We start from the raw sequence: 15,602 nt of genomic DNA, 5'->3' as shown, positions 1-15,602 counted from the left end.
GCACTGCAGGCAGATTCTTTACCATCTGAGCCACCAGGGAAGCCCCGGTGTATATATTATGCTACTCATCAAGATGAACAGCTTACTTATAAAGCCAGAGATTTTTATGAAAATGGAGAAAAGTAAAGTTAAGGTTTAAATGCCAGAAGTTACAACTATTTTTTTTCTTACACTAATATGTGCATAAAAATTAAAAGAAAATTTAAAACAAGTGTTCAAAAAATTTTGACCTAAAATTAAACTTAAGTCACATGTGAAGGACAAGCCAATGATCTATACAAGAGAAAGGAAGAATTACAACCCATAGCCTCATGGCTCTTCACGTTCTCAAGCAGAAAACCATAGTGATACTCTAATTTGAGATAAATATTACTGAGAAGATATGATCTTTTCACTTAGGCCTAGAGTCTCTCTCTTCTCACTGCACATTATGGCAGTAGTTTGGAATTGAGATGTATTGCAAGTAATTTATTGCTGGCTATACAATTTCCAAGTTTGCAAATAACTTGGAAAAAAAGTTTGGATTCAAAGCTGTTCTTTTAGTAAAATTGGTCTTATTCAATGTATTTGATTATAAAATGCTTTCCTAAGAAAGGAGATGGAGTTATAGGGAGAAGAGTGAAAAATTTAAATAACCTACTGAGTATGCAGCTTTTAATGAACAGATTATTGGTGCACTATTAACAGTTATACTTATTAACTATTTAGATGTTTTACTTTCCTACAAAAATTTTTTGTTTTTCCTCAAAACCTGATGGACTGGTTCACTGATTTGCCTCAAGGCACAGCGTAATGCAAAACATTAACACTGTAAATTCAACTAATGACTAGAATATATCTGGACTAAAATGCAGTCTGTCTAACATGTGTTGTACTATAACGTGGAGAAAGGTATTCCCAACCTCATAAAAGTGCCATGATATTATACTCTCATGAGGCACTCTACTATACATGTGGCTTCAAGTTTTTGGTTTCTTTGAACAAATATCATAGAAGAGAAATGTAATTTTATGTTAGAAAATAGGACCACAACCAAAAGTACAGTCTGTTTTTAATAATAACCCCAAGCTCTCCTCTTACCTGGACAAAATGACTAGGTGTTTCACTGCAAACTGAATGGATCTGTCCATTTATTATGGGAATTATCTTAGCTAAAGGCAGGCTGACACTGGAAAGACTGAAAAACCATCACAGTAATAATTACTTTCTGAAATTATCTTATAGGAATTTAATGTTTAATTACAAAAGAAACAGTCATTGAAAAGTACTTACAGAAATATTTTAGTAAGAAAATAAAGACCAAACATAATTTTACCATCTAGAAATAACAATTATAATTGATATCATAGTTAATTTCTTCCAGTAATTTTTTTATACATATCTATACTTTTTGAGTGTTTTTGACACCCAGCTATAACCTCCCAAGCAACACCGTTTTGCATTTTTATTCACATGCTATTATCATTCTTTCCATCTCATTAAAAGTTCTTCCAAAGTATTTGTCTGTTTTTTAATTACTATATAGTAATCCATCCTCTAGCTGTGACAACTTACATCATCAGCTCCAATGGTTGGGCATTGAGTTTTTGCCTAATTTTCCTTAATATAAATAACTCTTTGTATTTACAGCAAATTACTAAGACCAAGGGTATGAATGCTTTTAAGCTTTAAAATGTATAGTGGCAAATCCCCTCTGCTTCTCTAACAGTATGAGAGGATACCTGCCCTATCATGACTCCTTTCTACATCAAGCATTATCTTTTTCTTTACTCTTCATATGTCTGATAGCTAAATATGATTATCTCACAGTTTTGGTCTATATTCCTCTTAATTACTAGCAACGTCAAATAGTTAAGTATAATAAACAGTTGAGTCCTACAGGAGTGATCATGAGTACTACAGGAGTTAAGAAGATATTGAAATGGCTGATACAACTGCAACATAATTTTTATAATTCTCTAGTGTACAAGATCATGTATTTGTTTTATATAAAAATTCTTATCACCACTCAGTAAATAACTAATACTTTTGGTAGATAGAGATTGTAGAGAAATTCTGTTGACTGGAGCACCTTAATTTAGAGAACTTCCTGAGGCTGAATTTTTTTTGAGAATTTAAAGAATTGCTAAAAAAGATTTTAGGATGACATTTAAATTGCTTTAGAAAATAAACTTTATGATCCTAAGCATTCCAAATCCTCAATGTTAACTGCAAATTATTCCTTTTTGTATAATAAAGAGTGGTCCCAGAGAACTGGGCAAATAATCTCTTGCTCTATGTATTTGAGAATTAAAACAGGCACTGTATATACATACTGCATATCAGTTACTGTTATCCCTAATTTTAACAGATAAGTTTATAGTCGGTTAACATTGATTTAGTACCTATTATTTTCTGAATTTAATACAAAAAAACTGCAAAAGAGTGTAAATCCTAACAGATTTAAGGTGCTCATGTGGAGATGATAAGAATATAATAAAACCATAAGCTACCTTTTGGCAGTGTGAATCCATGACTTAGTAATTATGATTAAAATCACTATCATCTGTACTATCTAAACATTCCTAATCCTACAAAAAGGGCTACAGAACTAGAAGATAATTCATCAAATGGGAATCTAGAACAAGAATGCCTGGTTGAATTATGAAGGCCAATTATAGCTTATAGTAGTGGAATAATGTAAGAGAAAATGTTGAAACTTAAGTAACATTTTCACAGTTTTGTATTCTAAAGAGTTATATTAAAAAAGCCTCAATAATTGAAACTGGCCTATGGAAAAGTAGTTTCACAAGTTAAGTACTTCTGTATAGTGGCAAAATTTTAGAAGAAATAAACATTTTAATACTGAATACTGAAACACTCTTCCTAATGAAGGAGTCATTGGTTTAACAGAGTTTAATTTGTTGAAAAAATAAACATTTACATTTGTCGTCTGAGATTTTTTTTTTCTGTTACCTGGAACAAAAAATAAACATATCAAAAAGCACTGTTTCATCAGAATAGTCATTAGACTGGTGACATTCTTATATGTCTTCTTACCTATTCATGGAGTTACCATGTTGCAGGTCTTGCTCAGTAGGTCGAAAGAACTCAGCCATGTTGTCTAGCAGTCTACTGAATCCTCGGTTCAGACAGGTATTCAAAACTGTACTAAAATCTGGACTACATAAAACAAGATGATAAATTACTTTTAAAATTTTCAGTGGAAAAGGACAAAAATTTAATAACTATATGGCTACCTTTGACAGCCACCATTTCTAGTCCCAACTTTATAAACTAAAACACTATAAAAATATAAAGGAGTCAATCTTAAAAGTTAAGCATAAAAAAAGGGCTAATTATGTAACACAACACAGTGAGGATATTTGCCCACTTTGCTAGATTTTCTTGCATTATGTGACACTTCATAAATGTACTTTTATAAATATCAGTAATCATTACTTCTCTTGAGGAAACTCTTAAAGAGGAATCCTCTTCTAATCACTTTTATACTCTATCATATCATCCTAGTGAGACAGAATCTTTTGTTAATATGTACAGATGAGGAATTGGACACTCGATGCATGAAGAAATTTGTCCTAAGGTATGTTACTAGTAAATATAGGACACAGAATTTGAACACAGGCCTTTCTAATCTTAAAGTTCAAGCTCTTTTTGTTATATCATGTTATTACCTCACAGAAACTCTTTGATATGAAGAGTAATATATATGCTATCAGAATTAGAAACTGCCTAGTTGAACTGTGGTGTTGGAGAAGACTCTTGAGAGTCCCTTGGACTGCAGATGGACAGGGAGGCCTGGCGTGCTGCGATTCATGGGGTCGCAAAAAATCGGACAACTAAACTGAACTGAGTTGAACAGATTAGTTCTGTCTCTGACGTGTATAAATCTCAATTCAATGCATGGCAGTGGGGGGCTAGGGCTATAAATTTGGGAATTATTAACATACAAACAGTAAAGTAATGGGAGTAAATAAAATTGCTTAGGGCAGTTGAGGATGAAAAAAGAACAAATACCTGGGAAACAGTATTTAAAGGAAAAACAGGCATAGAGGAACCTAAGAAGAAATGATCTGAGAACTGGGGAAAAAATTGGGACACTGTCAAGGCAGCCATAAGAGAAAAGAATTTCAAGAAAGCCTTGATCAATAGCGTTAATTATCAGAGAAAGGTCAAGAAAGATGAACACTACAGGCTGACCGGATTTGACAAAAGAACACTGATGACCTTCTTCTAGAGTTTCATGAAGTGATTTGAATAAAAAAAGAAGTGGAGATTGATATTGTAGAAAGTCAAGGGACTAGAACTTGATGAATTCAGATAATAGCTGAATTAACCTAAAAATTTCCTGATTTTCTTCAAGATCATGAAAAAATATTATAAACAGAGGATATAATCTGCCCAGAAAACAAAACTACAGAAAATGATCTTAAATTATCTTTAATTAAGAAAAAAAGAAACTGATACTTTAATCCCTTAAGATAAAGCAGATGAACTGTTATTACCACTAAGATTTCACAATGATAAAACTACCTCAAAGAGTGTAAGTGATAAACAGCAGAGCCAACCTTGAATCTAGATCCTCTCATCTTCTAATACATAATCTGGGGCTTTTCCCATTTGTAACATTCTGGCTCTCTTCTGGTAATTTTAAAAAGTTAATACTCTATTGAAGGCAGATGTGAACTTTTATCACTCAAAGATTTAGTAACATTCGAGTCAAACCTGAAAGGGTTAGGAGAAGTAGTTCTCATAACTGAGTATGTGTGTATACCTGAGGACTAGCTAGAGCTGGCTAGCTCTGGCTGGCAAGAGCACCTCTTCCCAAGTCAGCAATGAGTGACATCAGGGTGGGAGTCAGCAGAGTCAGCACTGCTGTGGCTACAATTTTAGTTTTCGTTTTTTTTTTTCTTTACAAGGCTAGTTGTTAAACATATACCAGAATACACTGGGCATATAAGACTCACCGTTTAAAGCTTTCCTCAAAATATAAATGCTAACTATCTTCCAGTCCCTTAACTAGTGTATCAGAATCTCTAGGCTAGAAAAACAGGTGGGGGCAATCCTGGTTATCTTGGAAAAAAATCTCTGCTTACATCCCTACCCTAATAAGACAAGTACGAGTGTAGGTAGGAAATCCTACTAAAAGCAGGGGAATATATTTAAAATTTAACTTTAACAAAATATTATGTTGAATATTTGTTCAAGGAAAACTATAAAATGGTCATGAGTACATTTAAAATAGAAGCACATGTTCCTGTTACATGCAGTGTACATACCTTTCCAACATGTCTCTAGTTTCATTGAGTAGTTTAATAGTGGTAACATCTCTAGGAGAAAGTCCGCAGGCCTGTGAAATTAAAATGCCACACTTCAGGGTTTCAAATATTAGCACAGGGTTATGATGAAACAAACCCAAGAGTTCAGGAAATCTCAAAGTCTATGTTCTATCTACAATAAAAAAATGTTCAACTCAAAAAAACTATACAGGTTGATGTGCAGAGATGAGTAGCATTTAAAACATGAGTCACAATAGGATCTTTATAAGATCTTTATTTATCTGAAGGACATACTACCAAAGAAAAATCAGTCTTCCAGGTTGCAGAGGCCAGAGACATATTTTTCTATTCTTGCTAAGGCATTTGATTAAGATATGTATGTGTCTTTTCTTATCAATCTAGTTTAGTCTAAGGCTCCATGTGTTCTTCCAATCTAAGTTGTAGGTTTAAATTCAATTCAGGTAAGATTTGGGCCATCAACCCTCTCATTACCTATTCTTTTGAATTATTTTCTTTTTTAAGTCAGCTATTGAATTTTATAATTTGGAAATTGCTTTATCATTCCAGAAAGCTTTAAAAATACTATTACTGCATCTCCTCGAGATTCTGATTTTTAAGTAAGTTTTCTCCTGTTTCTCTTGTTAATTCTGACAGGTCTGTTCTGTTCATTCAGTTTAGCTTCCATCCTGCAGGGGTTCATGGGGTTCTCTTAAATGGGTTACAATCTATCTCTGGAGCCTCTGGGGAAGCGGGAGGCAGGCAATGAAAAACATGGCAATCTTTGTTCTAACAGGGCCTTTAGGCTGAGGTATGGCAAAAGGGCCTCTCTGGTCTAAGACTTCTCCAGTTGTTAAGTGAGAAAGATCCTTCTCTCAACTGCAAAGAATGGATGCAACCTGCTTACATATTAAAAAAACAGCAATTATTTTAAAAGAGGCCTATAACCTGTAATCCTTGGTATTTTTTATTATTCTTAATCAATGAGTAACTTAGATCACAACTGTCCGGGACACACCAGGGTATAGCAACACCACGGTTGATAACTGTTAGAACTGGCCTTTGTTTCTCAACTGGATGGCTACAGCCTCTTTCAATGCACTCTGATACTGTCATCACTGATTTATCTTAAAAAGCAAACATGATTGTGGTACTGACCTGATCAAAATTCACCTTTGTCTAGAACTGGGAGTTTAGACTCTTTATCTTGGCATACAAAGCTCTTTATGATACTGTCCCCAACTACCAGCTTTATCTTGTTACTTGATCTCATACAAATATGCTTTAGCCACTGGAACTGAATTTGTCTTCTGAATTCCCCAGGTTTACTGAACATGCTTATTCATTTTATATCCCATCATACATCATAGTGTCTGTCGTATAACTAATATTCAATAAAATCTTGCTGAATATCTAAAATGCTTTCTAACTAGAAATCAATCACATTTATAGTTTGTTTTCTAAATTAATGAGGTTTTATTTAAATTATTGAAATATATGTCTTTCAATCACTTACCTTTCAAGAGACTCAGAAATCTAAATTTTAAGACATAATGAAAAAAACATTAAAAACAAAGAGTAAGTGGTTTGGTTAAATAGTTTTGAATTAAGCACCTGAACTGCTAACGGAGTTTCTTCATCTGGCATCATATAATGGCATAATAAAGATTTGGATCCATCATTATTAATCCAAGAAGAAGATTTATGCTGCTCAACGAGATCTCTGATTTCTTTTAGTTTTTCCTCCAAGTCCAAAAGGGACAAAGAATGTTTAAGAGAAACACTAGAAACAGAGAAAAGGAAACTGGGATGAAGTGAAACTATACAACACGTCCTATTAACACTCTTTTCCTAAAAGGTTACTACTGGAGATTCTGTTTCATCCAGTCAAACCTGAAACTACTGACTATGAAATCATCAGAGTAGATTAAGAAATCAGCCACTGGTTTGGGGCCAAGAAAAATCTTGTTGCAGATTTCACAAGAAAATTCCCACTGTAATTAAAAACACTGCCTGTATGAACAGGAGTTAAAAGCCTCAGAGGCAGATTTTTAAAAGCAGGTCTTTTGTCTCATGACCCAAATATTTTTGGTTTGTTTTGAAATCAATCAATAAACAATGAAACATTAAAGCTTTCCCCTTAGTATCAAAAGGTTGACGGATTCCACAATGTAATACCCCAGGGCTATGTCTGTATTAGGTTAAAAGAGTTTTACAGACCACCATTTGTCAAGTCACTAGCTTCATTAGAACAATGCTGATTTTTCTTTTATTCATCAGAATCAGGAAGTTAAGAAAAGCCAAAGCAAAATGCCTTACCTTCCTAAAATCTTCTGCACAGCTTGTTTAATGACAGTGATCAATTCTGTCAGGCCTATAAAAACAAAAATAAATGTAAAAGCCTTGTTTACATTTTCAATTCCTCAATAATACAAATAAATGAATTAGAATTAGTTTACAGGTCATAAATAAGAATCTTACCATCTCCAAGGAGGTGCTGAATACTTGATAAATATTGCTGTTGGACATCTGGAGGGGCAAGAACTGTCTGTACAAAATAGACATAAGGTACTCACTATTATTAATAAATAATAATGTTTTCATTATAACTTAAGCTGAGATTCTAGGACCTAGAACAATAGAAAAAAAACACTACTCTTCAACATAACAAAAAGTCTAGTTTCAAAATATGAAGAAAAATAATGGTTAAAGTTTATAATCACATGAAATATAAAGATATTTATATTCTATATAAATTATCATGATAAATAATATTTGGTTAAAATTTGAATCTCTTGAAAGATAGGGCAGTATCAATTTAAGTCTATTAAACTTACAGTGCCATTTTTGCCAACTGCTGCATTATCCAAATAAATATATCCACCGATTATGTTTAACTGGACTCTCAAAAGAACCACCAGCATGCAAGTACTGTACACAGCTACGATACTTCTTGTGAAACCTTTGCAGAGAAAAGAAAACCACTTGGTACTAATTATTAAAACACAAACAAATGTGTAAAATCACAAACCATCCCTATGTTATTTTTTTCATAAGACAACTTAAAATATACATTTATAATTATTTCAAGTACAAAAATGTATCAATTCAAAATATTTCATAGTTCATCTGCTTACAAAATATTTATTGTCAATTAGGAATTATCTCTTAATTGAAACAATAACCAATAAAGATAATAACCAATATATTCAGTGAAGGGTTAAAGGATTGGGAAGCACTCAGTTGTAGCCTCAGAACTCTGCGCTGTCCAGGGAGCTCATTCAGAGTCAGAGGGTGGAGCATGAAGAGCTCCAGCTGTCACTGGCAGGTAAAAGAGGATAAAGGATAAGCTCATACAGGGATGGAAAAAGGTACAGAAAGACAGAGACCAGGCTTCACAGGTGCTTAGGAGAGAGTGTTCAAAACAGAGGTAAGAGAAACGTGCTGACTCTTGCTGAGAGGTCCAATAGGAGGAAAATGTCCAGTGGATTTAGCAACACTACTGATCTTGTGATATCAGCATGGATGGAGATACAGGAGTAGAAACCGGGCTCCAGGTGTGTCAGAGAGTGAGTGGGAGTGCAGAGAAAAGAAAGAGAATGTAGAAATCTTTAGTATTACACAAGGGAGATGAGAAAGTACAACAGCCAAAAGGAAATACAGGGCGCTACACAGGTTTATTTCCTTTTCAAACAGGCAAAGCTTAAGCATGCTTCGTGCTTCCCTGGTGGCTCAGTGGTAAAGAATCCACCTGCTAAACAACAGACACGGGTTCAATCCCTGGGTCGGGAAGATCCCTGGAGAAGGAATGGCAAACCAATCCAGCATTCTTGCCTGGGAAATTCCATGGACAGAGGAGCCTGGGAAGGTAGAGTCCATGGGGTCACAAAAAATCAGACATGACTTACTGACTAAACAACAACAAGCATGATTCAGTTGATAAGGATTAGCTGAATGGATAGGAAAACACAAAAATGATAGAGTATAAAGTTCTGAGACATGGAGATATATATATCTGTCCTAGGGAAGCTTTTTGTTCAAAATTTTTATCACTAATCAAAGTTTGCATACAATATCAAAGTAAAATTACCACTTAGGTTGGAGTAAAAACGTCCTTTATTGTAGCTATCGGTACCTAATATACACATATGTAGTCTAGGATAGGATTATGTATTGTTGTAACAGTAATACCACAACCACCACTAACATTACTAAGTAGTTTCTGTGACCAGACATCAATCTACTTGCTTCATGAGAATTATTTAATCCTGACGACAACTCCATGTGGTAGGTAAAGAAGAGTCACCCACATAATAGAATACAACAATTTCCCATTAAAAATATTTTAAGGCTATGCCTTGAAATATGTAGGCTTACTTATTATCTTCAGATCCTCCCATATTTCTAGCTTGTTTGAAGGCCTAAAGAAAAATATCAGAAAATATGAAAATAATAATCTAGATAATTTAATAGAAAACTTTGAACTTTGCAGTTCAATAGTTAATTATATTTTATGACAAGATAACTATAACTGTAGAAACAAAGCCCATAAGCTATACTAAAAAATGACTATAATTTCAGTAACTGATAACACCCAGTTTCATAAGAGTCAGAGACACGACTTAGTGACTAAACAACCACCATCACCATTACCTGTGAATGTCCTTCTAGCCTTTTTCCTCCTTCTGAGCATATGGATATGTGTACTATAAAATCATACAGGAAAAGCAGGAATAATATTTATCTTTCCCTTATTTACTATTTTACAAATAATGAAGTAGGTCTATAATCCTTCAATGGTAAGTATTTTTTTTTTAAATATCATTACAAACACAGGCATTTAAATGTATATTTGATGTGCTTCTACCCACTGTAGTTGTTACCCTTACTGATGTTCAAACTGCCCATCTTTGACTATTGTGGGGCTATCCAGGTTACTTCTTAAGTTCTTCTGACATGAACCCTTTAGTCTTTGACAGCTTCCTTGCTTTCGGACACAAAAGGTGTCTGGGTTCATTTTGTTCAATTTTTGCTGCAAGCCTGAAATCATCCATTTCTCTGAGAGTCCTGGTTTCCAGTAGCACAAAATGCTAGTCTGAAACTGCAAACTTTGATGAAGGATGTTCACTGCCTATGGGGCAGGTCATTATTTCTAAGCCTTTTCAGAAGACTCAGCTAGTATACTATATATGTGTACTTCTTTATTTATATGCACATATATTAAAGAGATAAAGTACATCATGAATTCATAATTATACTTCTAATTCAAAATTAGGATCACTTTTTTTTTAACGATCTCATTAATCTTATATCTGTGTTTCTGCCTGCCTGCACTAGAAATCAGTGAAACCAATATAATTACAATTTGCTTCATCCCTCACTCTGTGGACAATGGTCTCAGAATAGCAGTACTGAAAAGTGTTTAAAGTTTTTGTTTTTTCAATTCTGTATGCTCTAAGAGTATATATCCCACTAAAAATACACAGTCAAATTTCTGTTTTAAAGTCACTTGGCATAGTTTCTGTTGGGCTTCCCTGATGACTCAGTGGGTAAAGAATCTGCCTGCAATACAGGAGACACAGGAGACATGGGTTTGATCCCTGGATCGGGAAGATCCCCTAGTGAAGGAAATGGCAATCCGTTCCATTATTCTTGCCCGGAAAACCCCATGGATAGAGGAGCCTGGTAGGATCACAGAGTTGGACATGACTGAGCATGCAGGTACAGCACAGTTTCTGCTTTTGTGATTAGGACACCGACTAGATACACATTTAGGTTATTTCATTTATTTTAGTATCACTTTAGACATTGCTTTTCAAACACTAAACAATTTTATAAATATGTAAAATATTTACATGGTTCCAAACTCAAATTTATACAACACAGTATATTCAAAGAAGTCTGTTTCTATTTACTTTTGTTTCCTTCTTCACAGGCAACTATTAAACAAATCCTTTAACTTTGTATTGTTTTTCTTTATATAGGCAAATATATATATATGTATATATATATATATTCATATCTGCTCCTTTAGACAAATAGTAGCATACTATATACACCTTTCCTTTCACTTTTTAAAACTTACAACAATATATCCTGGAGATCATTCCATAATAGTATATAGGTAACAGCCTCATGTTTTTTTTAAACCACAGCATAGTACTCCACTGTATGTATGTACTATGTGGATGGAGTTCACTGCTGTTCAAATCACCTTCGTGGTAGAACCAATTTGTTTGTTCTCATATTTCCAATATGTCATAGATGAATACTTTTGTAAAATACAATAAAAATAAATTATAAGAAAAATGAAATTAAAAAATGACAAAAATACAATCCCATATTCTTTATTATTATTACCAGACATAAATTTATATTTCAATAAGAAATTGAACTACCATTACAACTATGGGATATTACTAGTTTCTTATCTTTCTTTGCCACTGGAGGGACTGCAGAGCTTCAGGTAACCTTTTACTAGATGGCACAAGTTTGATAGCTACATGGAGAAAATCCTACCAGGGCCCTACTGCAGCCTTAGCTACTGTTCAAGCCTTGTTGTGGAATTCCATATTTTAGTCCCATATTAAACTGGGAATCAGCCACAATTCAAGGATTAGGTATTTTAATGCAGTGAAATCACATCTTTTGAATGTTGCTTAAGATAAATCTCAAAGTGGTTCTTACCGAAATTCTAAATGAAGTAAGGAAATAGCAGTTCCAAAATTTTAATACAGGAAGTACTCAATAGCAGCTGGCTATAGAAAGGCAAATTAAGGTTATCTGTCTTGAAACCGTACTTAGCTGGCATGATTTTGGTGGGACAGGACAGAATTATAGCCACATAGGACATTTCTTCATTTTGACATTTACTGCTAACAGACTTAAAAGTAGATTTAAGTGAAAGTGAAACTGGTAGTCACTCAGTTGTGTCCGACTCTGTGCGACCACATGGACTGGAGCCCACCAGGCTCCTCTGTCCATGGAATTCTCCAGGCAAGAATACTGGAGTGGGTTGCCATTCCCTTCTCCAGGGGATGTTCCCGACCCAAGGATTGAACTCAGGTCTCCCACATTGAGGGCAGATTTTTTACTGTTTGAGCTACCCAGGAAGATTTAATTGAGATGAGACCTAATGTACAACATGGTAAATACAGTTAATAATGCTTTTGTATACTTGGAATTTCCTGAGAATAGATCTTAGGTGTTCTCACCACACGTTAAAAAAATGGTAACTATGTGAAGTCACGGATATATTAATTAGCTTGATTGTGGTGATCATTTTTAATGTATGCATTTACAAAAAATGAAAAAAAAATTCACTTTATCTTTTTACAAGATTCTAATTCCAAACCTATGTAAAGGGTACTTTCTATGCCAAGATTCCTATCAAATGATTTGTCTGATGGAAATCAACTCCAAGTTAAATATGACCATGCTCTTTAATGTTACCAAAATATATTACCAAATTAAGAATTAAACTAATCCTTTCTAAGTGTTTGGCCTCTCTTGTGATGAAGGATGTTTAAGATTCTTTGCCATTGAAACTTCATTGCCCCCAACTGAATATAACAATTTCAAATCAAAAGAAAGGTAAGTAAAAATAACACAAAAATATTTAAAGAGGAAACAGGCAATGAGGAGAACTGTTGTCCATCTTAACCTTCCAAGAATTCTCCGCTCTGTAAAGAAAAGAGGGCTCATGCCTTTTCTTTAAAGCTGCCCAGGTTTACCCATCAAACTTAATCCCTTTGTTCTCTAGCCTCTCACATTTTCTTCCCCATTTAGCTTTTACTTTTTAACACAGACTAACGATAATACATCTTGAATTATGACAATTTATTTCATCTAATTCCTCCTTTGGATGACAGGGTCTTAAAGGGACAGAGACCTTATCTTAATTATCTTGACTCCTATGTTTAATCACCAAGAAAGAATGCCACTGTGTTTGTTGCTACACTTACTGTGTTTGTTGCTACTGATATGCTGCTTTTAATAAAGTGTATTCACTTATTTCATTTGTCTTGTCTTCCCAATAAGACTAAAATTTAAGGCAATTAAAGCCTATTTTTGTATGTCTTCCTTATGTGCATACAGGTGGTAATTAAGTATTTATTTTACTGGGAGCAATCTGCTTGTATGCTTCTTCTTTATATAATTATATGAACTAATTTATAAATTAAACCCTACATCCATAAATAGTAAAAGTGTGTTATCTTTAAGAATCATGAAGTTAGGGAAAAAATTCTTATTGTTAGCATTATATTTTAATCAGATTAAAAAATCTGATCAATTGGTTGAAGGAGAGAACATCCAGGTCCTACCTTTTTTAAAATAGTTATCTCTAGGAACTATCAGCATGATGCTGATGAGCAGAGTTGTAACTGCATGGACTGGGGACAGTCAATAATATGTATTTAAAAGTTGTAGACTAGGGACAGTCAATAATATGTACTTAAAAGTTGCACTACTGCAAAGTGGGTGTATTACTCACACTTTTTTGGGGGGATCCATTTTCTTTTATTGTTACTTGATTTTTAAACTTTGTTTTAACCATTTAAAAACTGCTTATGACACAATTTGCCTTAAATCCATTCCAAGCTGTGTATGTTTTCCAATTAAACAATTACAATTTACATTCTCCAAAAAAACTACACAAATCTACTGAATACAAATCCATTTGTGTACCCAAGTACACAAATCCATTGTTATTTTGGAAGGTATGACTTGACTATAGAAAATGTTTTCAAAGGAACTTTCCAGCTTGCTGTGTCATCTGCCTGAACACTACATTCCTATTTGCAAAGTGCAGATGATAGATACTATCTGCCTCACAAGGACATTGCATAAATTAACTGAGAGTAATGTATCCAGCACCAGGCCTGGCACAGGGGGACACTCCAGAAAGAGCACTTTCTATCCCCTGCCCACTGGAGGATGGTTACAAGGCAGGTGAATATTTTTCGCTAAGGCCCCAATGATTAAAATACATTCAGTGAAACCTTTCCCCACTTCTTGCCCCTACCCTCTTCTTGTTCATTAAAGGAAGAAGCATTTCCTTCTGGAAATCTTTTTAAATTAACACAGCATCACACTAAATTACAGTATTCCAATACACACGATGGGCTTCCCAGGTGGCTCAGTGGTAATCTGCCTGCCAATGCAGGAGACGTGGGTTTGATCCCTGGATCGGGAAGATTCATGGAAAAGGAAACGGCAACCCACTCCAGTATTCTTGCCCAGGAAGTTCCATAGACAGGGGAGCCTGGTGGACTACAGTCATGTGGTTGCAAAAGAGTCAGATACAACTTAGCGACTAAACAAAAACAATACATATTATGCTCCATATATAAGGGCCTCTATGTGAAACAGTGTACACAGTACACTGTCATGGTAAGATAAATCAATATCATACCTTCATGTTTTATTTGTACTTCGTCTTATTAATCATATAAAATGTAAGTTCATATGCCTTATCTATTTAAAATGTATGTTCACATGCTTTATCTATTACACCGTAAACTCTTTAAGAGACACAATATTTAACATAACTGGCAGCTTCACAACATCTGGTTCGGGAACACATTCATTAAGTACTCAAAATTATATTTCTGAATAAATATCAAAGTGACAGAAGACCTCTTCACATGGAAACCAGAATACATACAAACACTGTCACCCTCAATACTTTGCACACCAAGGTAGAGCATAAACAAATGGACAAAATATGAATTCAACGATATTGTTAGCAAATTTTTTTTTTCTAAATGCCTATTTATCTTAATTAGACAGAAAAATAAGAAAATTGAAGACTTTTGAAAAGTATTTCAGGTACAGTCTATAAACTCTCAGCGTGCTGAATAAATGAGAATTGCTATAATTTGCGTTTACCTGGTTTTCAGCAGAGCTGTAAGGCTCTCAGAGTTGAGTTGCTGCATCAAGGCCTCTCTCAGTGTTGGGAGCATGGACAGCACTGTAATACAAACAGAAAATTAGAAAGCTCAGAAGTAACAGGACTGCCTTCACTGAGAAATGCACATTGTTTTGGGCTACATGACAGAGCTAGCAAATAATGAGTGTTGGGAGGGAAGGTGAAGGCTGGAGTTTTCAAATAAATTTTTAATAGTAAAAACTAGTTACATACTAATAAATCATTTACCTGCTCACATGAAGCAAAATTATGCTTATATCTATTATGATCACAAGTACATATAGAAGAAAAAAATGGGAAGAATTAATTCCCAAATCTTAACAGTGTTGGTCTTTGACCTATGGACTATGGATAATTCTTTATTTTTGCAGATCTTTTTAAAAAATGTGCATTTC

General features: G+C 34.2%; 1 protein-coding gene across 2 annotated transcripts in view; it reads right to left on the bottom strand.

Moving 5' to 3' along the window:
- PEX3 (peroxisomal biogenesis factor 3) overlaps positions 1 to 15,602 on the bottom strand; it is a 31,074-nt gene that overhangs the window by 1,536 nt on the left and 13,936 nt on the right. For both annotated transcript variants that reach the window (XM_081531026.1, XM_081531025.1), the window contains 9 exons: positions 15,168 to 15,249; positions 9,654 to 9,697; positions 8,114 to 8,238; positions 7,758 to 7,824; positions 7,596 to 7,650; positions 6,891 to 7,059; positions 5,280 to 5,350; positions 3,040 to 3,162; positions 1,081 to 1,177 (listed from right to left, as the gene is read on the bottom strand). In XM_081531026.1, the coding sequence (XP_081387152.1) occupies positions 1,081 to 1,177; positions 3,040 to 3,162; positions 5,280 to 5,350; positions 6,891 to 7,059; positions 7,596 to 7,650; positions 7,758 to 7,824; positions 8,114 to 8,238; positions 9,654 to 9,697; positions 15,168 to 15,241 (825 nt within the window). In that variant the 5' untranslated portion in view covers positions 15,242 to 15,249. The remainder of the gene's footprint in view (positions 1 to 1,080; positions 1,178 to 3,039; positions 3,163 to 5,279; positions 5,351 to 6,890; positions 7,060 to 7,595; positions 7,651 to 7,757; positions 7,825 to 8,113; positions 8,239 to 9,653; positions 9,698 to 15,167; positions 15,250 to 15,602) is intronic.

This window comes from Giraffa tippelskirchi, chromosome 9 (assembly GCF_054371585.1).
Source record: "Giraffa tippelskirchi isolate mGirTip1 chromosome 9, T2T-mGirTip1v1.2.pri, whole genome shotgun sequence".
Classification (NCBI taxonomy): Eukaryota; Metazoa; Chordata; class Mammalia; order Artiodactyla; family Giraffidae; genus Giraffa; species Giraffa tippelskirchi.
This window is presented reverse-complemented; position numbering and strand designations above follow the sequence as displayed.